At 43.4% G+C, this 25830-nt stretch overlaps 1 protein-coding gene across 1 annotated transcript in view; it reads right to left on the reverse strand.

The window, feature by feature from the left end:
• The window catches only part of ZNRF3 (zinc and ring finger 3), a 66635-nt gene extending 41346 nt beyond the window's left edge, over nt 1-25289 (reverse strand). The window contains exon 1 of the mRNA XM_038151944.1: nt 24823-25289. Coding sequence (XP_038007872.1) covers nt 24823-25257 — 435 coding nt within the window. The 5' untranslated portion in view covers nt 25258-25289. The remainder of the gene's footprint in view (nt 1-24822) is intronic.
• Between the last annotated feature and the right edge of the window lie 541 nt (nt 25290-25830).

Raw genomic sequence — 25830 nt, forward strand, 5'->3', positions numbered from 1 at the left:
CTGTCACATGCCTTCTCGTATCCCCATTTCCCCACTTTGTGCTCCAAGCTTTCCTCTCCAAAACTTACCATTTGACCTTCCTTTCACCTGATAACCTAGATTACTTCAATGGATTGTACTCAACTTATGGCTTCTGCCCGTGTGAAAACATTTTCAGGTGCTAGGTAACTTTTAGAAGGAAAGGACCCAAAAGGGAAAGCAGAGGTCTCCAAATAGGTACTGTTTGCTTCCAAAGTGTTTCCTCTTTCTCCAGCATCAAGTTCTCAAGAAATTCTTTCCACAGCACCCTTGATGCTCTGCACCTGCTTTGCACATTTTCTGGCAAAATCCAAACATCACACCTTGTTTTACGTGCACTTCTTTGTCAGTTCCAATCGGCACAATCTCTCTGACCTTTATCCTGTGGAAATACAGGTGAAGCCAAAGTCTCTTCTGTGGCTACACAAGATGAGGCTCTAGAACAGGATGTAGCACAGAACACAACCTCCTTTACTGGAAGGTGAGATGCCCCTGCCCAGAGAGGAACTGAGTACTTTAAAAGAAGTACAAGCCAGTATGTAAATCAGGTGCCAAGAGCTGGTCCTGAAAACATTAACATTTGGGTTTTTCCATAGAAGAAAAATACCTGCTGCACTGGGTGCTCCATTTCAGGCAAAGCAATGAGTAATGCACTGTTTCAACACTTTCCATTACAAGAATTCAGTGCACATTGCAATCTTTCATGTTAGCAGACAGAAAGCATACAAATCCACTGGGGAAAAATCGGCCTTCTTAAAAACTACCACCTGATGGCAGCCTGTGGCTTCGCTCCTATTGTTCCAAGTGGCAACTGGCAACCATTTTGAGTGAGATTAGCTCTACCCTGAGTCACCACTGAAGAATGCTCTGTACTAGAGAGAATGACTTGAAAATAAAAAGCTGTGCTTAATTCTAACGTAGCACATTGCTGGACTAGTCTCTGCAAACATTTCACACGCTGTGAAATTCATCCTCCCTCTTTCAGGCCTAATTTGTTTTATTTTGCACAGGAAATAACCAACTTGAATGTAACACAGGCTCCACAACTCAGTCCAGTGCACAATTCATACAGATCAAAAGCTGACTTGATGGCCAGTTTCACTCTCTGCTCTCAGTCTATGCTTTGGCATCTTGAACCAGAATCAGAACTATTCTCCACTCAACTCATTATCACTTTTTTGCTCTTTTTCATTTATCAAAGGCACTTGCAGGAACTTAGCACTTGGTGCCCGAAGGATTCAATTAATGTTATTTAAAGTCAAACGAACAGCAATGGAAGTTTCTGGAATTCTGGAGACCTGATGCACTCCCTTTTCATTACAAGGGGTTTATTCCTGATATAAGAACAAAATTAAATTCCACTCTGAATTAAAAAAAAAAAACTACAAAAAGTGAACTGTTTTATGGAACAGTAAACCAAATCAGGTTTTCTCAGCTTTTTCTGAGAAATATTAATGTACATACTTATCATATTACAGCATCCTATGTATGGGTAGAAAAAAGCAGGTACTAGAAGTTTCTAAAGTTACATTTTTACCATAATTAAAATCATTAAAATCATGAGCCCAATTCAGCCTTAAATTTCAGATGCTTGTGCTGTATTTCAGGATACATCAGAAGTTCTTCCTCCTTCTCCCATCTCTTTCCAGATGATTCCTCCTTCACATGGTCACTAATCTATTGCCTCAATTCTTGTCTCTTCCTGACAACCCTTCACCACTTCACTCCCACCCCATGCTGCCCCCTTTTTTCTCATCCAACTCCTCCAGCCCTGGCATACAACCCATGCTAATAAATCCAGTCAAGCCTATTGGCTTGGGTGTAGTGCTGTGTATCTCCTGCTGGCACACCTCAACACTGAGGTGTGCCTCACTGATTGGGAAATTAATGCTGTAAACTGCACTCCAAAAACACGGCAGTGAGGGGTGAATGAGTGCTGTCTGCAGGACATTCCCCTCACATGTCAGGAAGTTTGGACAGTGCAGGGAATGAGGTAAGATAGTATGAGAAAAGAAAATACAGAGTTGTGGTTTAAAGCAGCTGAATGCTTCCCAACAGACGGGATTGCTTCCTCTGCCACAGGATTCCTGTGCAGTGTTGGGCAAGTCAAAAGCAGCCATGCAGGGTGTGACCAAAAATCCAACCAGTGCAGTAACCTATCCCCAACAGCTGCTAACTGCAGAAATTTGGAGAATATGAAAAGCAGAAGAAATACAGAATGATTATGCTTTAGATACAGCCTCATTATGGCTATCAGTGATTAAGACCTCCAGAGCTGAGATTTCACCCAGAATACTGTGTTTAAGTAAGCAATGCATCTATGTTCCATGTTTTTACCTAATTCCTTTGGAATGACACACATACTTATGGCTTTTACACTATCCTACAGCAAGAAACACAAACTACTGGTTTAAAATGCACTTTCTTTTGCTTTACTGTAGTAAAGCTGTTTTGTGAATTTCACTGAGAATGCTCTGAGATAATCCTATTGCAAGGAACAACCAAAAATTGTTCCTTAATCGCTGCCTTGACATCAGATTTTACTCAAAGTCTCTTGTCAACAGCCTCTTTTCCAAACTGGTAAAATTCAGGCCTTTTTCGATGAATGTCACACTGTTACGTGACTCAGATGATCCATAGCTTGTGATCTATCTGCTCCAGTATCTACTCTGCCCTTCCACTTTTATGATGCACTGCACTTTTATATGCAGCATTCAAGCTCTTGGAGCCCAATGGTGCTCACCAAGTCTTCTGCTTTGCTCTCTCATAATTTGCTCTCTTACCTGTCCTACTAATTGCAACATCCCATGAAATTTTTAGTGTAAGGATATGGTTTTCACAATACACTTTATTCTCAAAAAAGGAAAATCATTTTAGCCACAATTTTGAGGAGCTTTTTATCATGCTTCTTTGTTCTTCCTGGTTCATGCTTCCAGGTTGTATTACAATTAACTAAGATCAGCCCTGATAACCTGCTGTACATACAGCTGTGACTTGGGAGAATCCCTTAAACCAAGGTCCATAAAAGGCACATTCAACGAGATCTAAACAATGGGAATGCAGAAAATGTGACAGACACAAAAATAAAAACAAAGTCAATGGAATCTTCTGCCTAATCACAAAAACAAACAGGAAAGGCTAGGCATTGTGAAAAGAACCACATTCACAAGCATATCTTCGCTCTCCACTGCTGGGGAGCCTCTAATTTTGTCTGTAGTATTTAAATAACACTAAATTGGTGTTCATTTTTAAAAATAGGAGTCCATTCCATCAGGCATTTTGAGAATAGTTTATCTATAGAAAGCTAATACATATCACAATCACCAAAAGCCACATGAGAAAAACATCTGTGCTGGAAAAGCCATGGTTAGGATGCTTCATTCACTGTCACACAACATGCAGCCTCTTTCAGGCAGCTAACAGTACAGCAAAGTATTTACCACCAGTCTTGAAACAGTCATTCCAGTTCAAGAAATCACAATCCCCCTAAAAAATACAGCCATTCAAGTAAACGTCTCTTTGTATGACGAGGTCACAGACAGAATTACTGTATTTTTACCTGTAATACTGTTGTTCTCTATAAAAAGTTAGCACACTTCCTCTTAGATTAACAACCTTTTCTAGTTTCTTACACAAAAGAAAATCTGAATGAACAAATCAGACTTTGTAGCTGACAGTGCTACAGCTCTGTTCCTATATATACTCCCTCAGGCTGGAGTCTGAGTAAAACCTGTTCATGATCAAACTCATCTGCTCACTATCATCATCAGCTTCCTGTTCATTCATCAGTATATGAATGGTTACAATAGTGCCATCAAGACAAAAGATGGCTTCAGAGGGAATGTCTAGCAGAGGAAGAAGTTACATCAGCCTGACGCTCCTTTGTTCACAAAGCTCTGACCATTAATAGCAGCTAAAGACAAGGCAGCTGCTGCACAGAATTAGGAAGAGACAGAAAGAACAATTACTTCCTGGCAACGTTTTTTCCCCTGCAGCTCAAAAAAAAAAAAAAATTCACACTGAACAGTAAGAGAACAAGAAAAATTCTGGAGATTTAGTTGTCTTCCTTCCAATCCTGTTAGTGAGCAATTTAAGTTGGTACCTGTCAGACGTGGCAGTAAAACTGCTGTTCTACACCTCCTGCACTACATGCAGCAACATGGACTCCACTGCTCCTCAAAAATAAAGTACAATGTCACAGTGTGCAGCAACCCCCAAAACCAAAACAGATCTTCCCTGTGTGCTCTCAGGTTTAGACAACACATGAAGTAATGGACTGGAAAAAAATATGAAAAAAAAAAACCCATCAAGGGCTCTCCTGTAGAACTTGATCCTTATGGGAAGACCTAAGCCACAAGCTGGCAGAGCCTGGAAGCATGTACTGCAGAATTCTCACCATATGCTTGCTCTAATCTTACATTCCTTCACAAATATCTGCTACTGGTCTCTGCCAGAGTCACTGGAGCAGAGGAACTTTTTTGGTTAACTCAGCATGGCAGTTGTGTTAATTCACTTGGCTGCATGAATCGAAAGGCCACAGATAACTGCTGGCAAAAGTGGCTGCACAAACTCAGTAGAGCATACAGGAAATCAGCTAAAACCTCTTTCTTTTTTTCATTCTGTTGCTCACTAGAAGCAAAGAATGGGGATGCCACACTGATGGCAGAACCCATCAATTTACACTCTTCTATGGGCAGAGAAACCTCTGCTTTATTAACTGTCCTCTACAGACTGGAACAGTCTGTCCTTCACATATTCTGGGTGGGATTTGAATGTATTTTAAAGCAGAAAGCCATGGTAACTGCTGGGATTCCCATCCCAGAATTTTTCTCTAGCCTCTGTGTATGGTGAGGGGAAAGTGCCTGCAGCACTAACACAAGTACATGTCAGAGCCCATCTCAAAGCTCTGTAAGATGTGCAAATTTCCTGGTGCCTGAAGGTTTGCTAAGCAGAAACCAAAATCAGAGTATTTTAAGTGTATTGAAGCACTTTCTGTTAGTGTCAAGTATCAAATCACACAAATCTGTAGAAGCAGCAATGCAGAAGAGACATGCAGGAGGGTGAAGAGAAAAAGTTTTGATGCTGACCAGCAAAATTTAGAAATTTCCACATGAGGCAACACAAGAATGCCAGTATCATCCCACATACTCCACAACAAAGAGGATGAATCCCTTTTTCAGCAGGGACCTTACTGCTTGCCTTGTTAAGGTAATAAACTGATTCAGCAGACTATAAATGTAGCTTTGACCCCAGAAGAAGGCATTAAAATTAACAATATAGGCAGTCACCTTTCCCTCATGACAGATTTTTGAACTTCAGTACACAAAATTGTGGTTCTCTGATCTGAACTGCACTGCAAATGGTCTCAGACCTACAGGGGAAGGAAAGCTGTAGATTTTGCCATCAGAAACAACCACTTTGATCTCTGGCATCCTGGAAAACATTTTGGGACTGAGATAATCCCATTAAGTCTTTCTTCTAAAACAATCAATAAGTGAAACAATGCAAAATGGTGAAGCTGTTTTAAGTTTTGGAGTGAACAGCTTCCCAGAGACTTACAGAGGGACAGCCTCTCCCTCCCATGGACCTCCAGTCTCTACCAAGAGATGCATGCAGGCTTTGCTCACCATCTAAGCAGAAGAGCTTGTCCTGCCTGAGCCCCAAACGTGTGCAAAATCAATGCAACTATATTAATTGATATACATTGCCTTTCTGGTCGTAGTTACTCATTCAGGCTTTGAGTCATGTCTTCATGGAACTCTTGGGTATCAGACTGTGCTAGCTCAGGTCATTTGCCACACGCCACACAGGCACAGCTTTGGGTGGAAAAGCTGGACTACCATGCTCTAGGTCACAATTTCACAAGGTTCCCTTTGAATTACAGAGGTGCGACCTTTATAAGCAAAATGAAGGTTCAGAAACACTTCTGCAGCTGTAGCATATAAAGTGAGGTCTGTAACAGAGAAGGTTGAAAACTCCCTCCACTCCTGCACATCTGTTCCAGAAAAGTCCCACCTCTTCTTCCCCCTTTCCACAGATAAAGGGGGAGAACAACTGTTTCTTTCCAATTCACAGCTTGTGCCTGAACAAGCCTGTGCTTCTTGACAATGGATCTGGTTTATCACTTCCCCCCCAACTCCACCTTGCCTGTGCTTAGCTTCTTTTCATACAAATCCCAGAAATTTTTAACTGGCATTCTCAAAGAAAACAAAAAAAGCTTCCATTTTAATAAGGACAGCAGCCTGAAAACAAGCATTCCTTCCTTTGCCATTTTCCTACTTCATTCCACATGGACACCACAAGTGAGAGAAATACCACATGCAGAAGTTGTGCAAAGTAAAATAAAAACTGCAACTTTGCAGACACTTCCAAATGTTTGAGCTCCACGCTACTCATGAAAACCTTCTATATAGTGAGGTATCCCTGCTCTATCTCTGTGGCACATGCTTCACCTCTCTAAACAAACAAGGACTGTCTTTGTGCCTTTGTTTAAATTAAGAAAAAAAAAAAAAAAACAACCTGTCTCACAGGCTGTGATTACATCAGCAAGAGCATTCTCCTTTTCTCTATCAATCCTCCCTTACTCAGGCTTTGAAGAGCCTCTGTGTGCTGCTGCCACTTCCTTTGATCTTTCTATTTTATGCCCCAGGGCCAGCCCTGATAATATCTGCTTTGCCTGCACAGTTTTGGAAAAGGCAGCAGCACCCATTCCTGTCCAAGAGCAGCTTTGTGAACGCTCTGAAGCGGCATGTGTGCCCTGTGATCCCGGAGCAGCAGACACACAGCACACACAGCCACTGCACCAACATGTGGGCAGCCTGCCTGTGCCCTCCTGCCAGCGCCTGCAGCCCGCTCCTCTTAAAGAATAGATGACCCTGACAACTTATGGTTAGTCTTTCAGGCAGGCAAAGCAACTGCAGAAACCCTAGAGGAAAATGCTGCCTGTTTTAGCAACTGAATTCTGGACGATTTTTTTGTCCGGAGATTAAAAAAAGACAGAGGTAGAAAGCTAAAGACTGAGTGGCAGAGCAGCAGGGAAAGAAACACAGAGATCCTACCAACAGCCAAGTGTCTGATTCTGAAATGAGTAAAGATGAAAGGGCACTATCGTTATTATTACTATTATTATTATAAATAACTCTAACTTGAAATTTGGAGATCTGACCTGCAGCACTACCATCATAGTCTCTTCAACAGATATAGCCAGATATTTAAATGTTACCCTTCATTAGCTGTTGGGGAAATTGCTTTTTATTGTCCCTTTAGTGGCATTGCTAGAAGGAAATTTGTTTTCTTCAGTTTCTTGAAATGGCATCTCCCAGAAAAACGCGTGACAAGAGATTATTAATCCAAGAGACAGAGTGTTGCCCTAGAAAACCAGAGAGCAACTTCAGTTTATCTAGTTCCGCTGCTGGTCCTAGCAGGAGACACGACTCACAGCCAGTGTGCATCAGGTTTTGCCCATGGCAAGGTTTGCTCTCCAGAAGAGCACCCAGCAGTGCCACACACAGCTCTGACAGCAGAGGACACACAGCTTCCCACTGTACAGTGCTCTTAACCCATGGCTTTTCTAGCAAACATCATGGTTCAGTTTCCTCTGTCTGGGGCAAGTGCCAGTACTGTCATTTTGTCAGCTCTTGCTACACTGAGAGCTCAGCTTGGCTGAGGTGGAACATCAGGCCTGAGATTTCACAGGTTCTGGCCAACTTTGGAAAGCTCTTTCCAGACAAGAGTTTGACCTGTTTTACACCCCTTGGCAGAGGCAAATCCTTCTCATCCCAGACAGCAGCAGGGTGCACTTCACTACCAGATCACATCAGAAGCAGTCAAGGAACTTCCAACAAGACCCCTCTATTTCTCACGCCTTCATGGGAAAGGATATTTTTAATCTGTATTTCTTGCAATGTGTCCTAATCCAAAAATTTATAAGAACTAGATAGCATTTGAAGAATTCCAGAAAGAAAGCCTTCAGACTGAGACAGTGATGGCAAGACTGAAAGAAAGCCTGACCTTCTCTGCCATCTCACACTGCAGTTGCAGGCAGCTGCCTGCTCCAAGCTAAGCCCACTGCAAACTGCTAGCTACAACCCCATTCCAGGTTTTACCCTCAGCCGCTCCTCCTAGCACTTCAAAGGAAAAGTATTTTTGTACAGCCCAGCAAGGAGTGTAAACTGTTCAGCTGCTTCCAAAGCAAGATTATTTAACTCTTAAGTACCCAATATCCCGGCCCTCAGCAAGGGATTTCGGTGTAAAGAAAAAAAAAAAAAATTATCAGGAGCCTAAACATTAAGTCTGATGTGTTCATGACTTAACTAAAAAGTGACATGCCAATAGCCACATTCTCATTTCCCCTCCCTCTTGTTTTGGACATGAGAAAAAGGTCAGAAAAATTAGGACTCATAAAATCAATTTGTCAGTGCCATAGAATCACAGAATGATTTGGCTTGGAAGGGAATTTAAAGCTCATCTCATTCCAATCCCCTGCCATGGTCGGGACACCTTCCACTAGACCAGGCTGCTCCAAGCCCCATCCAGCCTGGATGGGGCATCCAAAGCTTCTCTGGGCAACCTGTGCCAGTGCCTCACCATCCTCAAAGTAAAGAATTTTTTCCTAATATCACACAGATCCTTTCCATAACACATTATGAATTTGTTTAAACAGCAAGAAGACATCATTTCTCTTCAGTAATGTCAAGTCAGCTATAACTATCTAAATACCTTCTGAAGTCAGGCCAAGGGATCCCACAAATCCAGCAAACTCTAGTAAACTAAATGCTTCCCTTGGCCTCCCACCCGTTCTCACAGTAGTGACAAGCTGGAGCACAGGCTTCCTAACAAATGAAACCTCAAATAAGTCTTTGCAGAAAATATGAAAATAGCCTGGCTGGCTTTATGATGAGAGACAACTGTAAAGGTAGACACTCAATGTTCTGTTCTTAAAATAAAAATGGGACCAAATTAATTACTTTTGTTCCAATGTTCCTCATGAAATTTGAGTCTCCAGACTCAGCAGTTATTTCCCTAGCAGATGGAGCACACAATGAGTGGCCACTGTCCACCATTCCTCCTATTTTCTGGGGTCCCAATTTTACTTCAGGCCCAGATGGCTCACAACTGTACACAAACACTTATAACCCACCTTCCACCAACACACAGATCCAGGGAAAGGCACTCATCTTTACATTAACAGAAGATGGGTGAACTTTGATCTCAAACAAGCCACTTCATTTTGTCTGACATCAGCATATATACTCATATATTTCAATTACAGAATCTGCAAAAACAACTGGGATTTACTGTATCCAAGCTTCTTTTTGCTTGCTTATTAAACAACAGAGGTTGCCTACTAATTAAAAACAAGACTCTTGCTTACAGTGAGGCTGTCCATCCCATTTTTCTAATCATGCTTTTATTCTTTATTTTTTATATTGCAGCTTGTCTGACATATTTGTACAAGGCTACACTCAAACTTCAGCTGAATCTTCTTTACTAAAGCACATCTGTATTTAAAACACTCAAAACCTGGTAGATATGCTGCCAAAACCTTCATCCAGATTACAACACAGGGTAAGATATTGTTGCATTTTTAGTTTGTATATTATAGTTCTGAAATACTTTTTTTTCTCACACACACCTAGCTGATATTTCGAATAACTCTACCTCTGTTACCAACACAGAGAAGGAAAGATCAGACAGATTCAACTCCTCATTGCTTTGTCAAATTTGTTATCCTGTATCTGCAGAATGGAGCAGGGGTTCCTTTGGAGAGTGCTGCAGGTATATAAAGGTAAGTCCCTTCCTCTGAAGGATCAAATAAACAGTATTTGCTGCAGCACTACCACAGCAGCAGCACTCCCATTATGATAGTTTTGGAAATAAGGATTTGGGATTTGCCACAGTAAGTAACTTCCCACATTGCCTGCTGTCTGGTGCCATTAAAATTTCTCTTCTCCCCTCTTTTCAGCAGTTTCACTTATTTTGAGGTAGTCCCAAAGCTCTGAGAGCAGGACAGGATTACCAATAGGAAAGTCAGGGGTCCATGTGTGCAAACACAAGCAATAAAACTGGTGTGGGTGTGTTACTCACCCTTACTTTGGGTGTGCAAGGCAATGAGGTATAGCCAAGTGCTTTTGCCTCAGACCTGATTTTGCTGAATGGAGGAACAGTCTTGAGTTCTTCTCCTAAAACTCTTAGGAATCTTCAACACCCAGCCCATGAGCTACCTCTTCCAACCTCTCTGTGGTTTCAAAACTGTGGTTTCAAAGTTAAGAACAGTCAGAACTGAAGAGAAGCTGTAAAATTATGACCTACTGTGAGCATTTAATGTGATAAAGTTGTTCATTTCATGATCACAGTTTTCTACAAGACCTGTCTCAGTACACAAGCTGGAAAAACAGAGTAAGGGTTAAAAAATTAGAGAGGTTACAACCTCTAAGAACTTCTTATTTGAATGCAACTTGAAAAGTTACCTGTCAAATGATTCTGTGCAAACCTGAAACTGGCTAAAAAGCATCCCCAACATACGATTCATATGGCTGCCTGAACATCTCTACAAAACATGGGTAAGAAACTCACACCAGAATATACAGAAATAACAGTCAGATCTACGTTATTCAGGTGCCTGAATTCTCACTCAAAATATTCAATGTTCTAGGTGCTGCATCACTCAGCAGCAGAGCCTGAGGAATCAGCACCAACTCTAAATACAGACAGGAGACCCAAAATTTCACTTTTTTTTTTCCAAAGACTATGGAAACAGCTTGGGCAAATCACAACAGCAGCCTTCCCAGACAGATAAACCAGAGAGAACTCAGTTGAGCTGTACCGTGAAAACACAGCTGTGGCTGTTTGCAAAACTTTGCTGCTGCAATTGACAGCTACCAGGGAAAGTGTGTCACAGGGAATTTCGGTGTCATGCAGCAGTGCCTGTGCCTGAATGTCCAACACAGAGCTCAAGGTCGATTGTTGTGCCCAGTCCTTCCCAGTGCTGAACTGGAAGACTGGACAGAATCCAAAATATTTGATAATAGATCACTATTACCTGGAAGAAGTATAAACTTTATATTAATATTTTTGCACAAGTGATAGATGCGAGGTGATGTGTCAGGCCTGCAAGAGCCATTAAATCACATTCTAAAAGTTAAGTGAATGTTCTAACATTTATTTGAGGGGAAAACAAAGCTCTGCCTTTCTCATTTTCAGTCTAGAGAGGTCTTCAATCAATGCAGCAGCTTAAAATCTCACACTGCAATTTCAGAAACTTGATTTGGCTTTGGGCAGGCAAGCTGGGGAAAGATGGCTGGCAAACACTTCTTATCACAAAATGCACTAGAAAATGAAGTTGATGACAAATTTTCAGGATTCTGCCATATGGACTACAAAAGTAGTCTATTACCTACCAGACTAGTACACTGATGCAACTATTCATGCATGACCCATCTTTTGGGCAATACTAGAGCAAAAAAAAAAAGTAAATCCTGCTGGAACTTTGAGATGTGTCTGAATAGCCAACTTTTGGATCTGCTTATTTGCACTTTAATTCTCTCTGTCAGATCCCTAATTTTGACCCTAAGAAGGGCACTGAAGTGATTTCCAGAGCACTGCTAATTAGCTTTCTTCATGAAAGGTAAGGTCTCTTGAGATAATAAATACCAACCCTAGTTCTCTGCCTGCAACCCATCTGTAAGAAATTTCATCATGAAATATCAGAACGTGACAGAAATAGTGCCACCTATAAAATTGTCCTGAAGGATAAGCACAACTCAGCACCAGTGATTATTTTAACAGACCCTGCAGGGCTAGGTTGGGAATTCCAAGATTCTACAGCACCTTGGCATTTCCCTTCAGTGTCCCTTGAGACCTGGTCCATGTCAAAGGACCAGAGATAACACATATTAAGGAGCATCACATGTAAGAAATTCTCTCTTTTCCTAATTTAATTCTCTTCTACTGCACTTTTGTGGCTGGATATAACAAAGATAAGAGCTTTTATCAAATACCTTCAACTGCAGGAGTAAACCAATCACATTTCAAAACAAACCAAAGCTTCCTTCTCTACCCTCAAAGACAGATGAGAAGAGAAATTCAGCTACACAAAGACTAACTCTGAATTAGTTAGAGGTCATTATAATTTTTTCCTGTCTTAATTATTATAGAAGAGTGGGGTTAAAACGTTAGGATCATGAACTTTTATAAATTCTCTTGCAAATCATTTTCACCTTGAAGTTCAGAAACAATTCTGTGTTGTGCCTTGAAAATTCACACAGGAACTAAAAGGAGAAAGTGAGAATTCAAAGGCAAGAAAAAGGCACCAGGAAAGAAATCAGAGGTCAAGCCTAGTATTTTCCTCCCTTGCTCACCCACTCAGATTTAACATCAGGCACTGCCTGTCCATCAGGGTTCCTGTGACCATGCTGCCAGCCCCAGAAACAATCTCAGGCTGTAACCAGCATCTGAGCCCTTCCAGGAGCTGCTGCCCACTCCTCTCCATCCACCTTAGAGAAGAGCAACAATGTGGGCTTGGGAATGCAACCTGTGGGACAGCAGGGGAGAGCTGCTGCTCTGCCAGGATCAGCTGCCAAACTTTAAACACCCTGAATGAAGTTTATTCACCCACTGAATAATCCAGGACCTGCCTCAGTACTAGAAATATGATCCTGGAGTCTTAACATCAGAGATCAATTCCCCACCAGCTAATGAGAGACAGGAACAGGCCAATATCAGAAAATGTAACTATCTCCCTAAAACATGTATGATTTCAAACCAATCTTTTCTAGCATTTCAGTTAGGCAGCATATGCTCACCTGCTGCAAAGCAGAGCATATGTTTTGTTCTAACCCATTTTGTTCATGCTTCCAATAATTTGCTTCATTCACTGTTAGCAGTCATCCCTCAGCATCTGCAAGGACATTTCATTGACAAGTTTCTAAATGGACAGCAAAAAAAACAAACCAATAAACACAGGTACCCATAAAGTCCCAGTCAAACAGCACATTCTTAATTGCTTGAAAGATTACTACACAATTATAAATGTACTCTGTATCGTTAAGAACTAAGCTGAAGGAGCACTGAAAATGCCTGAAATTACTCTAAAAAAGTATTTTTAATGTAAATTCCCTTATCTCTAAATAGATATTGTTTGGGTTCTTTTTTTATTATATTCTTCTAGCAACTGTCTCAGCTTGAAAAGGTAAATAAAATCAACTCCTCCTTCCAGAGGCACAGTCTGTAATGTTAATTCCATATAACACAAACAACAAAAATCTGTGACTTCATGTAGAGATTCTTTCAGACTAAGCAATGCTATTCTCTGCTGAGAAAGGGAGCCCAGCAGTTGGGCATGGATATGCCACATTATCATACTGATACAAAGATTAAATTCCTCTATCATACAGTTCATGAACCATTCCTTAAAGCAGAGCAGCCATAACCACCATGCCTCTAGAGGCAGAGAAAGTGCTAGAGGATATTCTCCAGCTGGTGCTATACCCAACAACTGCTTTAGGATGGCTTTCTTCTAAGGCTTGTTCAACTTCTCTCTTGTTCTTCTGAGCATCCCTTGTTTGCTGTTTCAAGCTTTTTTTTTTTTTTTTTTCTGGCAAGAATGCGATAAAAAAAGTCAAGTTCCCTGCCCCACAACTTTCCCTTGACAGATACTCAGGATTCCTATTACTTTTCTCAGTCCTTCCTACCTGGACTAGACCTAACCTAGATCAAAATTCTGCTATCTTAAGAACAAGAACAGATTGCATCAGTTTGTGGATTCTGTTCTAAAGACTGCAGAACCCATTTTGTCTGGAATATGTTCATAATGACAAGATTTCAACATTCACCAGTACTTGGACAGTACAACTGCTAAAAAAAAAAAAAAATATATATATATATATATAAAATTCAGTTTCTTAAGTAGTGCTACCTAGTCTGACAAATATCTTTACCTACGAGGTTATTTGCTAGCAATTTCCTTACCACCCAGTATGTGTTATCACTTACACAGGAAGCAAATATTTTCCCAGCTTCACCAATTTGAATTCTAAGACACCAAGTGCAACTTAAGGACGGAAAAGTCATTTGATTTGCAAAAAATCCTCACTGCAATAACATTTAACTAGATGTATGCTGCTGGCTATTACTTCCTACTAAGACAAAAGCACACTGACAGAGGGAATCACAGAACCATTATTAAGATGAAGTCCAACACCACCATGTTCATCACTAAACCATGTCCTCAAAAGCCACATCCACGCATTTCTTGAACAATTCCAGAGACAGTGACACCACCACTTCCACTAGCCAGTCTCTTCCAATGCTTTACAACCCTCTGTGTGATTTTTTTTTCCTAATATCTAATCTAAACCTCCCCTAGCACAACTCGTGGTTGTTGGAGAAATCCTGCCTGGAGACAGAAGCATTTAGTATTTCCACAGGTGAAAAACTGTCCTGTCTCACAAGGATATTTCAGGGTATGTAGGGAGAAGGAAAATTACTTTTGTTAACAACAGTTTGGAGGCAGGAACTAAAGAAAAATGAAGTCACTATCACATCCACCCATCCCTAGAGACAAGCACTGGAATAGCACTCCAGCAGCCATCCAGTTCTCTCTCTAGTTTTGTGTATTACAAAGTTCTGCTTACTGGCATTTTTCAGAAACTCTCACTGCTCCATTAGTAAGTTCCAGGTCTCTATTTCCCTGCTGAATGTCTCCAGTAAGAGAAGCCTTACTCTTTGAGCAGGCTGCTTATGTCAAATAGAAAGCAAGCACTTTCCTCCTGTGGTTGATTTCCAGTGCTATTTATCTACCCAGGCAGTGACATTGATTTCACTTGCTGAACTAGAAAGGCTGTACCAACAGAGAAGTGCATCTACAACAGAAATGTCTAAACCCACAGACCTTTTCCTCTGTAGGCTGTACATTAAAACAAATTATCATCACTGAAAACCAGAATTTTTTACTAAGTGAAACCATTCAAAATTATACACACAAAAATCCTGCTTCTTCAATAAAGGTGTTCCAGGTTTACCCAGGAGATCATCCTGCTACACCAAGAGTACAGAACTTCCCAACAAACAGGGAGTGCAGCAGAGAAGGATGCAGGAATCTGCCTGAACTACCAGCATCCACATGGAGAAGTTCCAGGAAAAAATGCCATTGCTTTGCTCTCCCAGTTGGCCATGGCAAAGTTTCTGTGGGTCAGGACATCAGGAATAAGGGAATCCAAATGACATCCACCACACAGGGCTAAAAGGATACAGCAGAAGGGAAACATGGCAGGGAAGGAGGAAAAGAGAAGCCCACAGCAGAAGCTGAGGGACACTGTCTTATGGCATACATGCTGCCTCCTGTGGCACCATCAAGGTAAAGGTAAATCACAATGAGGGCTAGGACACCAAAGCCAGAGGCATCTGAGATGCCCAAACCCCTCACCTCTGTTTCCTGAAGTACAGAGCCAGCTCTGAGCAGCCACTGCCTGTGGAGCAGGGAAGCACTGAGGCAAAGAAGCCTGAGATGGGTTAAAACTCGGATGAAAGCTCATCCATCAGGTATCCTTTTTAACACTCCTGCCCAAGTCTGGTCAAAGTTACATTCAACTCAAACGATCCAAGTGGCAATTTCCTTCAAAAACTTTTTTCCATAATTTCTGATCAGCTCCTATTGAGAGCCAAATCCCAAGTTTTCAGTTCCCCTTTACACCACAACCTGCTCCTTCCTTAGGGCCTGTGACAAACTTTTCTGTGATTCCTGAGGGTGCTCCAGGTCTGAGCCACTGCAGACCCACCTGAGTTTACACAGGTAATGGAGAAGGATTCCCTGTAACTGGGTTTTGCTCAAATTCTATTTTACTGCATCTATCTCTTTTACATTGTGTTTGTAGCAAGGCTCAAACAAGGAGCTATGATCCAGTTACTGGACTACCCCCAAGCTGCAGGAACTAGAAAGGAAATCAAGTGGTTCCCCCCTTTAAGTATTTAAGCAATATTTCTGTAACATAAAACCACTCTGATGTCTACAGACCCAAAAGAGACCAAAGAGTAAACAGAGGGAAAGAAATTTTGTTGTGTGAGGAAGAACTTCTGCTCCAGTTAAAAAGAATACATACTGGAGTGATCTGAAGCTGCCTATAAATATTCAAAAACATCAAAGCCGGTCCTGTTAAATTAAAAATGCTGTCACACAGATAGGAACTAGCCTCTAGCACTGCCAGCTTCAACATGTGAGCCTCTGATCTGAGAGGCAGAGGCTCAGCTCTTCAAGAAATTTTATTCAGCATAAGAAGAGGAAAAAAAAGTGAACCAGCAGTTGAGTTTAATAAGGATATTAAATACCTTATGAGTGAGCTAAGTAGAGCTTAACTCTTTCAGAACATTTCAGCCCTTTCCCAGAAAAGGACAGTAGCTTCTTCCTAGACAACTTCCAAAGCTGGGATGTCTCTGGGCTCCAGGAAAGTTCCTATCCAAGCCCCTGAAACAAACACTTAACACATACTCTGGAAACAGAAATTCTGTTGGTACTGCATACCTCACACACATACACGTGTGCATAAATTCTGGCTGACTACTCCACATCAGGGATCTATGTTTAATACTAAAGCTGTCCAGAAAGATTTCAAATCACCTTCCCACAGTTGCCTGAGGATAACAGGAGTGGTAGACAACAAGACAGCAGACCAGTTCATTTGACTTTTGAGGACATTCAGCTCTGGTGTGAGAAATTTACTCCAATGTGCAACTACAACCATGTTATTTCACTGTAGAAAAAACTGTCAATTCCCAGTATCCAAATCCAAAAAGACTATCCCTGACAGTTCTGAATGGGGGCAGGGGGAACTCTGGCAGAGTAGCTTTCTCAAATAAAATAGCGGAAAACAAAAATACGATCATACTTTGGAAGTTCTTTAGCATTAACTAGTCCACAATGTCTTTTCTTCAGATGCAGATTTGGGATGTAAAAGATAATATCTTTTAAGGAGGCAAAATACTGCTGGCTACCAGACTGGGGATACCTTGTCTCTGAGCAAAAAGAGGTCTCCACACCTTGGCTCCTCTCAAATACTGAACTCAGCAGCATCCCTTGGCACTGTTTCAAGAGTTCATTTCTTGCTCCCAGCCCTGCTACACATCATCCAGGATATCTGCCAGCTTGGCATCCAGATCCTGAAGTGTTCATCTACTCTTTATTCTCACAGCATGCAAGACAGCATCTGCTCTAAAAGGTTTCTAAAAAAATACAAATCAGGTATGAGATAGTATGCAGGACCTATTAAAATACAACACTGGAATGGTAACCAATACCTTTCCCTATTTTATCATACACACCTTTAGAGACTGCTTTAGGAGAAAAAAACCCAGTGTGCCTAAGAAAAGGGCAGCAACTGCTACATTGCACATCCTAACCTCCAAAGCTAGCAAGGACAGGCTAAACCTCGTGCAGCACGAACAGAAAACACCTGTGCACACAACTGGCACACTGTATATAGAATATTGATGTTTTATCTATGAGACACAGGTATTATTACTGTTGCTGTTGTTATAAGTGTAAAACCCATCAAGGCTCCATTAAGAGTGCCACCATTTATCCAAACCCAAACAAATCTATAAATCTTCAAGGGCAGTCTCTAAAATAAAATTTAAAAAACCCACAGCCTTTAAAAGAGGTTCTTTTCCGTGAACCCCAGAATTGTGAAATTGACCCATCAGTGTAAAATATCCAAACAGAATAAATACCTTCTGCATTTCCAGTTCAGGCCTTCAAAGGTACATTTCTTACTGTGTCATCAAAGCAGACAGTTTAAAAGCTCAAAACTTGCAGTTCCAAAGGTGAACTCAACTGCAAGTTTGGTTTGAGCCTCTTCTGCTTGGGGGAGGAGGGGCAGAGTAGAATAGATAAAGCAAGAAGTAGAGAAGAAGGATTTTTCACAGCCCCACTTAAACCACTTTTTATTGTGTGTATTTTTTAAAAGCAGGCAAGCATCAAAAGCCTCAAAGTAGGAAAACAGATCTTGGCACAAACTGGGCTCTTTTCCGAATTAAAGCAATTTTTCAAACACTACAATCAGAAGTATTTGAAAGTTGCTTACCAAGCACATGCAATAAATTCACAGTAGGAGGCACATACTTGCAACATGCATGCCTGTACAGCTAATTAAACAGTTGTACTCAAACCATGACTGCAGACTCTAAAACATGCCCCTCCGTTCTTCTCAGGCCAGTCACCTCCTGACTGCTTCTTCCATTTGCTTTACTACTGAAAATTATGCAAAATAATAAAGCAGCTTAAGCTCAAGGAAACCAACAGAAAGCTTAAGCTGGCCATCAGCTTTAGAAAACAACTAAAATCCTCACATTAATGCACCAAGTAACATGTGTCTGGGAAGCCTAGAGAGTCTGCATATATTAAGCTGCATATTTAAGGTTGTACTTGTGTCTGGAACATAACAGGCACCTAATCAACCTTTGTAAACTGCCTCTTCATCTTAAAGCCAAGTGCAACAACAAAAGTCTCTAAGCAGCATGAAAAGGAAATTCAAAAAAATGAATGAAAGCAGTCTGCCACTGTGAAGAGGACACCCTAAGTCACCAGAGGCCTGTTTTCCTGAGCACTACTGCTCAAGCCTAATGTAAGCACAGCTTCACCAATGGGATAAGTGCAGTCAAGTGCAAATTTTGGGAGTCTCAGTTGGGAATGTGCAAGATCACACTCCCCTGGTCACCTCTGGTTTGTGCCAAGCAGTCAAAAAAAGTGCAGAAAATATGATTACTAATTTTCTTAACACGAATCTTCTGCTGCTGTTTTAACAACTTCAAACCACACCTTTGTTTAAAAACAATCTGTTTTTCCTGTGCGGGTCTCTTTGAGTGTGAAGGGCCCTCCTTTTAAGCCAAGAAACGAGAAATAAGGCCAAGCATTCAACTCGCATTCATTCTGTTTTTATGTGTAGGCACACGCTCTGGTTTGAACATATTTGAATACTGAAGGGCAGATGCCCAAAACAAGAGATAGTATGTAGCAGTTAACACTGACTGCTTCCTAAATTGAGCACTTCCAATGTATTAAGTGTATTAATGCAAATACCTGCACCACCTACATAACTGGGTAGAACATACAGCAGATTATTGCATTACAGATTACTGCATCCTGATCTTATCTTTCCTTAACTAGTCCAATGCTGGCCTCCTGAAAGCATTCATCCTTGGAAAAACCATTTCTGAAAGTTATTTTGGTTCAGAAGGGCCTCACTTTGCAATTCCAAAACAAGAACTAGAAGACTGTAATAAAAAAGGGAGCCTTTTTAAATACACACTCCACCACAAGATGGTATAAACTGGAAGAAAATTACTATGTATGCTAATCAATGGTTTTATCCAACTACTCAAGACTTTCCTATAAGATCTGCTCACAGTAGAGCTGCCTCCAAGCCTGCCACATGAATAATGTCCTTTACACACTTCACCTGGAGCCATTTCAGAAGGCCTGCACCAGGCAGAGCACTAAGGCAGCAGCTGTGCTGCCCAGCAAGGGCACCAGTGAGGTGCTCAGGGGGGCTGAGGGCCAGTTCCACCCATGGGGCACGGCTGGCCACAACTGCTGGTAACACCATGAAGTAGGCTGTAATTAGATATAAACCACTGTAGTCACATAGATCCAGTCTAAACATAAATAAATATATATAAATGAAAAAAAAAATTCTCCAAATGGGTGCATGTTGAACAATTTTTCAGTACCCCTCCTCTCTGGGATTTTTTCCTACTTCCAACTCCCAAACAAGCAAGAGGAGCACATGGAAAAGGAAGTGGTCAGCATCCTGCCACCAAAGGCAAGGTTTTCAACAGTGCAGAGCTTCAGCATCCATGAGGAAATTTAACAAAGCATATAGACACACGCAGAAAAGTCACCTGAACTCCCACAAACTATCTTCCCCACTTGATTTCCCACCTTTACTTGGAAGTATGGAAATTGCACGGGTTGGTCTGAGTATCGAGCCAGTGCTGTGAGCTTTCTGCTTTTATTTACTTACTTAACCTACTTTATTCTTCTTCCTCTAAGTGGGTCACATTAGCATTTCTTGCTCTTTCCACTGTAACTTCTCCATACTTTAATAGCTTTTACTGCATTTTCTTACACTGTGCCTCCCACCCTTTCTTCAAGGCACTGCCTTAGTCTTGCAACAAGGTTCTGACAGGAGGATTCTGGTATTGCTGCAGCTCTGTGCAAAGACCACAGACACCTGGGCTTCCTCCAGAACCACTAACTCATCACTGAATTTGGTACCTCATCCTCAGATCAGTCCCCTCCCATGTCTTTTCACCACCATTCTAGGAGACATCTTGGATACTGCAGTGCTGAAGAATTAATAAAAAATAAGCATCCTTATTTACAATATCACAGCTAGAAGCCAATGAGAACAGGCAAAATAAGCCAGTAATGATGGGACTGGGCTGGAGCTCAGGGTGTGAGAACAGTGCTCAGTGTCAAGACAAAACAGTACAAGAGGATAAAAACCTAAACCAAACACCTTAACAGGCTGTCTTTAACTACAGTACACAACAGGATAAACCATGATTGAAACTTTAAAAAAAAAAAAAAGGACAGAGGGAGGGATAAAACTGTGAAACAGCAGGACCAATCTGTCCTGAGATCAAGCCCAAGACAACACCTCTGCTGTGAGCAAACTGCCTGTGCATTACAACCTACAAAGGCTGTCCAGGTACAATAACCATGCAAGTCTTTGCCTAAATGATCTCTTATTTTGAAAGCAAATTATGTTTCCTTTAAGGAGGACATGATGACAAAGCCAACCTGAAGCCCAGATAAATGCATTGTGCATGATGTCCTCAGGATCATTACTGCAAGCCACAGATTCACAGGTAGGTATGGAAACTAACACAAACCCAATCACAGGCGTCTTCATATTTTAAGAGGATAACTAGCAAAGAAAACATTCAATAAGACAGTGACTCAAAGCCACAAATAATTCCACTTCCTCATTTTGAAAGGCCTTCAGGCACTCAGCAAGAAGAAACTTAACCTGCATGATCACAAAAGAACAACCAAAAAAACCCAAAAATACGTATTTTTGTCTTCCACTCTCAAAGGACACAAACATTCCCTTGACTCGGCCTCCTCTGATCATGGCTAGACATCTTCTGTATCTGCACAGTTATTTCAAGTCACTCCTTTCAACACCATTAAAAACTGCCAATGCTTCTGAGTGCAGTTTGCAACCTTTGGTAAGTTTTGCATTTTGAAAAAACAGAGGAAAGATTCAAAGCCATTGAAGTAAGGAGTGGGAGGGAGATGGAAGGAAGGAAGGAATACACAGACACTGTCTTGCAGTCCAGTTTGAAGCCTCCCCACCTTCCGAATGAGAAAGATGGACAATAATTTGTTACTAGGAAATGTCACGCAAGAAGCTGGGAAGTGTCCCACTTCTGTTTTCTTCCTGGAGCTTAAAGCACTGAGTTATGCTTGTTCTCCCCAGACTGTTACCTTTTAAGCACAAAAATTATATGCAAGTGGAGATTGTTACATCATCTACACTGCTCCAGTTCAATGGCTACATAAAGTTCATCATTTCCCTGCTGAGGCTTCCAACCAGAAACAAACCAGACAAAACACAAACTTTTGCTGCACAAGAAAAACCACCCATAATATCCTCAAATCTCTCCTCCATGCTGCTTCTCTCCAAAACTGTACATATCAGTAATCCACCCATATTATTGTATTCAGCAGTAGCTTTAAGGCAGGAGTACAAAAAAGCAAGACTGAGAGAAAACTGACAATGATAAATGCACATAATTTAAAGTTTTTGACACATCACAGGCATTAAATTTGATCCTCTTTCCCAAGCTCCTCACCTGAGCAGTCCAATCACAACCATAACTTTATAAGAAGCATGACATTAGATGCTCCACACCTTAGCTATCAAGCTGAACAAGCAACAGGAATTAGATCTCACCAGTTGCAAGTAGATGAAGTACATCATCTCACTCTGAGCAATAAAGCCACTGCTACTCAAATCAGTGATTTTTACTGTCCAAGCACTGTCGGTCTGTGGCCATGTAACACTGAGTTTGAGACAAGGCTACATCTGAACTTTTGCCCCGAATGCTAGGAGAAGTTTCAACCATAGGGAGCTCTCCAGTGATAATTTGTTTCAAAGCAATATATCATTTCAGAGGTTTCAACAAAGTCTGGTTTTCACAGTCACTCTCTAACCAAACATCTGCAACTTCCAATCTCTTGACCATATCAATGGCCAGTATGGTGCCCCAAGAAACAGGGGATATTCCTGTATGCCAGATACCACCAAAATGGTTCGACTTTCCAGCAGCTTAAGGACCAGCTGACACAGCAACATAAGGATGAGTTTGCTGAATACAAACTGCGGCCACATGAAAGAAGGCATATGAACATTTCATCTCTCTGAAGAGTTATTCTGGGGAGACACTTGACCCTAATAAGATTCATTCACAATAACTGAAGAAACAATATAATAGCATACCACTACTGGATAGGAATCTGACCAATAACCAGTTCAGGAGTGGATGTATGACCTATCAAAAGCTGAAAGTGCATTGTTTCTTAAGGTTGGGGTTTTTTTGTTCAGACTTTCAAGACCAATGAGTAATTGATGCTATTAACATAAACAAAAGTAAGCCTTTGTGTAGTCCCAAAACCACAATTCCTTTGATCCATTCTTTAATGTGTGCCTGATTTTCAAGAACTTCTAATATTTCATCTTAAAGAAAAATGCATCTTATTCTTGAAAGAGCTGTGTGCACTGACAAAGGGGCTGGGGCCAGGAAGAGCTTGCTTCACTGACTGATGTACAACTAGCTGCTGCTGAACAGGTTCTGAGGGGCAACAGCTTCATGAGCCTTTTCTAAACCTCACAGTGAACTTTAAATGATGATCCAGAACAGCAGATTCAAAATGTTCTACAAAAAATACAGCCCAGCTGAAAAAAGGAGGCAAGACAATGCTGTGAAAATCTTGATCAGTTTTGGCTCTGATAAACTCTCAGGATGAGGCAGAGGAAGCAGGACACTGACAAGAGATGTTATATGCAATATAAAACCTCAGCAGTGAAAATACAACTGATAGCATTCAGTCTGGCTGGTCTGGAACAGTATCTGCCAGGTTCTCTCCTCTGAAAAAAAAAAAGAGCAGCACACACAGCTCAATAAACAAAAAAAAAACCCAAACCTGTCCCTGGCATGTGCTATCTAGCATGCATCCAAATGAATAAGCAAATCAATTTTTGAGTGATAAATCACTGTCAAAGATTTGCCACATCATGTGGCTTTCACTGTAGTTTTTCCTATTTGGGGTGCTGCCTATTCAGGCATGAAGAGGAAGCAGACAGGTGATGTTACAAACAAGAAGGCCTGCCAAAGTCTATTTAATACCCTTGTTTTGAGTTGTGCAAATCTGAGTCTTAACAGAACAGTTTATTTTTTCTCCACTTTTACTTGAAGTCACCAAGAAAGTATGACCTCAATAAATGGCCTACGTTCTGTACTTAATACTAACACCTGACACAAAAGGAACCTTTGAAGTCTCCTGCTGGCCCCAAAGACACTATTAAGTCTTAAAATGAAAAAGCACTAAAAGGTTAAAAAAAAAAGTCCATGTCAGTTCCAGCCCCTACTAGCACCACCTCTTCTAAATGTCATAATTATAACTTAATGGGTCCATCCCTCTTTTCTCTGAAAAATTACCTTACATCAGCAATTTGGCCTCACAACTCTTCTGCTTCCAAGAGAACTTTTATAAGAAATCAGCCCAGCTGAAACTGTTTTGAAATATCAGGCATTCATAAGCAATATTCTTTACTTCAAAAAAAAGTTATTTTGATAGTAATACCTTTGCTTTATAGAGCTTTAACAGTTGTTTCTATAACCTACTTGCTACCAGTTAGATTCTTGTAAGTTTTGTATGTATATTTAAGTGTGTATGTATGTGTACATATGCATACATATATGGAAGGCAAACAAACCAATCCCACAGCTGTTAAAGAGAAATAAAGATTGCTATTGGCACTTGCTTTACAGTCAAACTTACTGAAACACCATTCAAGTAATTTTTCTCTGTTTAGCCAAAGTGGGGGAAATAAAGTCAGCAATTACAAGCAACTACAAGCAAAGGAATTAGATAAGCACTTCAAGAGTTTCAATAAGAGTAAAGGGTAGTTGCGTTCAGGCAAAGACAAGAACCATTTCTCTGGCGAGCAAGTCAAGCACAGTTCTGTACGAATCGTGACGCGCTGGAAGCCCGGCTCCGAGGGACCCCGAGCGCAGCAGCGCCGGCTCCAACTCCGTGCGCGGAGCGGCCAACGACCGGCACAGCCCGAGGGCGCAGCACCCCACCGCTGCCGCGGCAACTCCAGTCCGGGCCCCCCGCGGCCCGGCCGCCCCCGGAGCGGAGCAGCCCCGCGCAGCTCCGGGACCGGCAGGGGCCGCCCGGCGCGGCCCAGCCTCCGCCCGCCCGCCCGCCCGGCGGCCCCGCGCCCAGCGGAGGGGCGAGCGGAGCGGCGCGGAGCGGAGCGGAGCCCGCCGCGCGTGTGAGGCGGCCTCGGCTGCGCCCGCTGCCGCCGCGCGGAGCCCGCGCCGCGCGCCCGGCTGTCAAAGCGGGGCGGCCCCGCGAGGTGAGGCCGGCGCCGGGCCTTTGTGCGCGGGCGCGCATCTGTCACCGCGTCCCGGGCCGCGCGGCGCACGTGGGGCGGCGGGCCCGGCCCCGCTTTGTGCCGCAGGTGCCGGGCCCGCGGAGCCATCTTGGGGCAGGCGGCGCCCCCCGGCCGCGCTCACCTGCACGATCTCGCCTTCGGCGCTCAGCGTGGCCCCCGCGCGGGAGAAGCGGCCCTGCAGCCCCGTGGTGTAGGTGGTGTAGTCGCCGCTGGGGCTGGACTCGAAGAGCACCACCTCCACGAACGCCGTCTCCTTGCCCAGCGCCGCGCCCGGCGCCGCGGCCAGCAGCACCCCGAGCAGCAGCAGAGGCGGCGGCAGCGGCGGCACGGGCAGCCCCGCGCCGGCCCCGCAGCCCCTCATCGCGCGGCGGGAGGAAGCGGCGCCCCGCCGCCGCGCATCTCTCCCGAGCGGCTCCAGCTCCGGGGCCGGGGTCCCGGGCCGGTCAGCGTCCCATGGCAGCGGCCCTCCCGCCGCGCTGCGCCCCGCTCCTCGCTGCCGCGCTCCCCTTCCCTCGCCCCGGCTCCTCTCCGCCCTGCCAAGCCGCTTCCCTTTCATCTGCTCCACGTGACGGCCACCACGGGGTTATCCCCGCCCTCCGCGCCGCGCTGACCCGCTCGGTCCCTCCCGCCGTGCACACAGCGCCCGCCGCCCCGCCGGGCCCGGCCGAGCCGAGCGGGTGCCGTGGCCGCCGGCGGTCCGGCCTGGCTCGGCCCGGCCCCGCAAGGGTCCGAGAGCGAGCGGCACTCGGGACGGCCCTGCCGGGATCGGCTTTCCACGCGGCCGGGCCTGCAGGGCCGGGACGCGAAGGGCAGCCCCGGAGACCTGCGGCGACCGCCTGGGCCCGCCGCTGCCGGGGCCGCCGCGCTGCGGGCCCGGGGCCGTAGCGGCTGGGCCGGGCCGCTTCCCGGCGCTACCGCGGCTCGCGGCCGGCCGTGCCCGGTGCGTTGGGCGCGGATCGCGGGCGCGGTGGCTGCGCGGGGCAGCTCCCGGTGGCACAGCCCGGGCGGACGCGCCCCGGCGGGCGGAGCAGCGCTCCGGCAACACGGGTACCGCGGGCACCCATCCTCCGCAGAGACACCGCTGCGCTGCCGGCCGGACGTGCCAATTATTCGCAGGCGGCACCCGGCG

This window comes from Motacilla alba, chromosome 15 (assembly GCF_015832195.1).
Source record: "Motacilla alba alba isolate MOTALB_02 chromosome 15, Motacilla_alba_V1.0_pri, whole genome shotgun sequence".
Taxonomy (NCBI): Eukaryota; Metazoa; Chordata; class Aves; order Passeriformes; family Motacillidae; genus Motacilla; species Motacilla alba.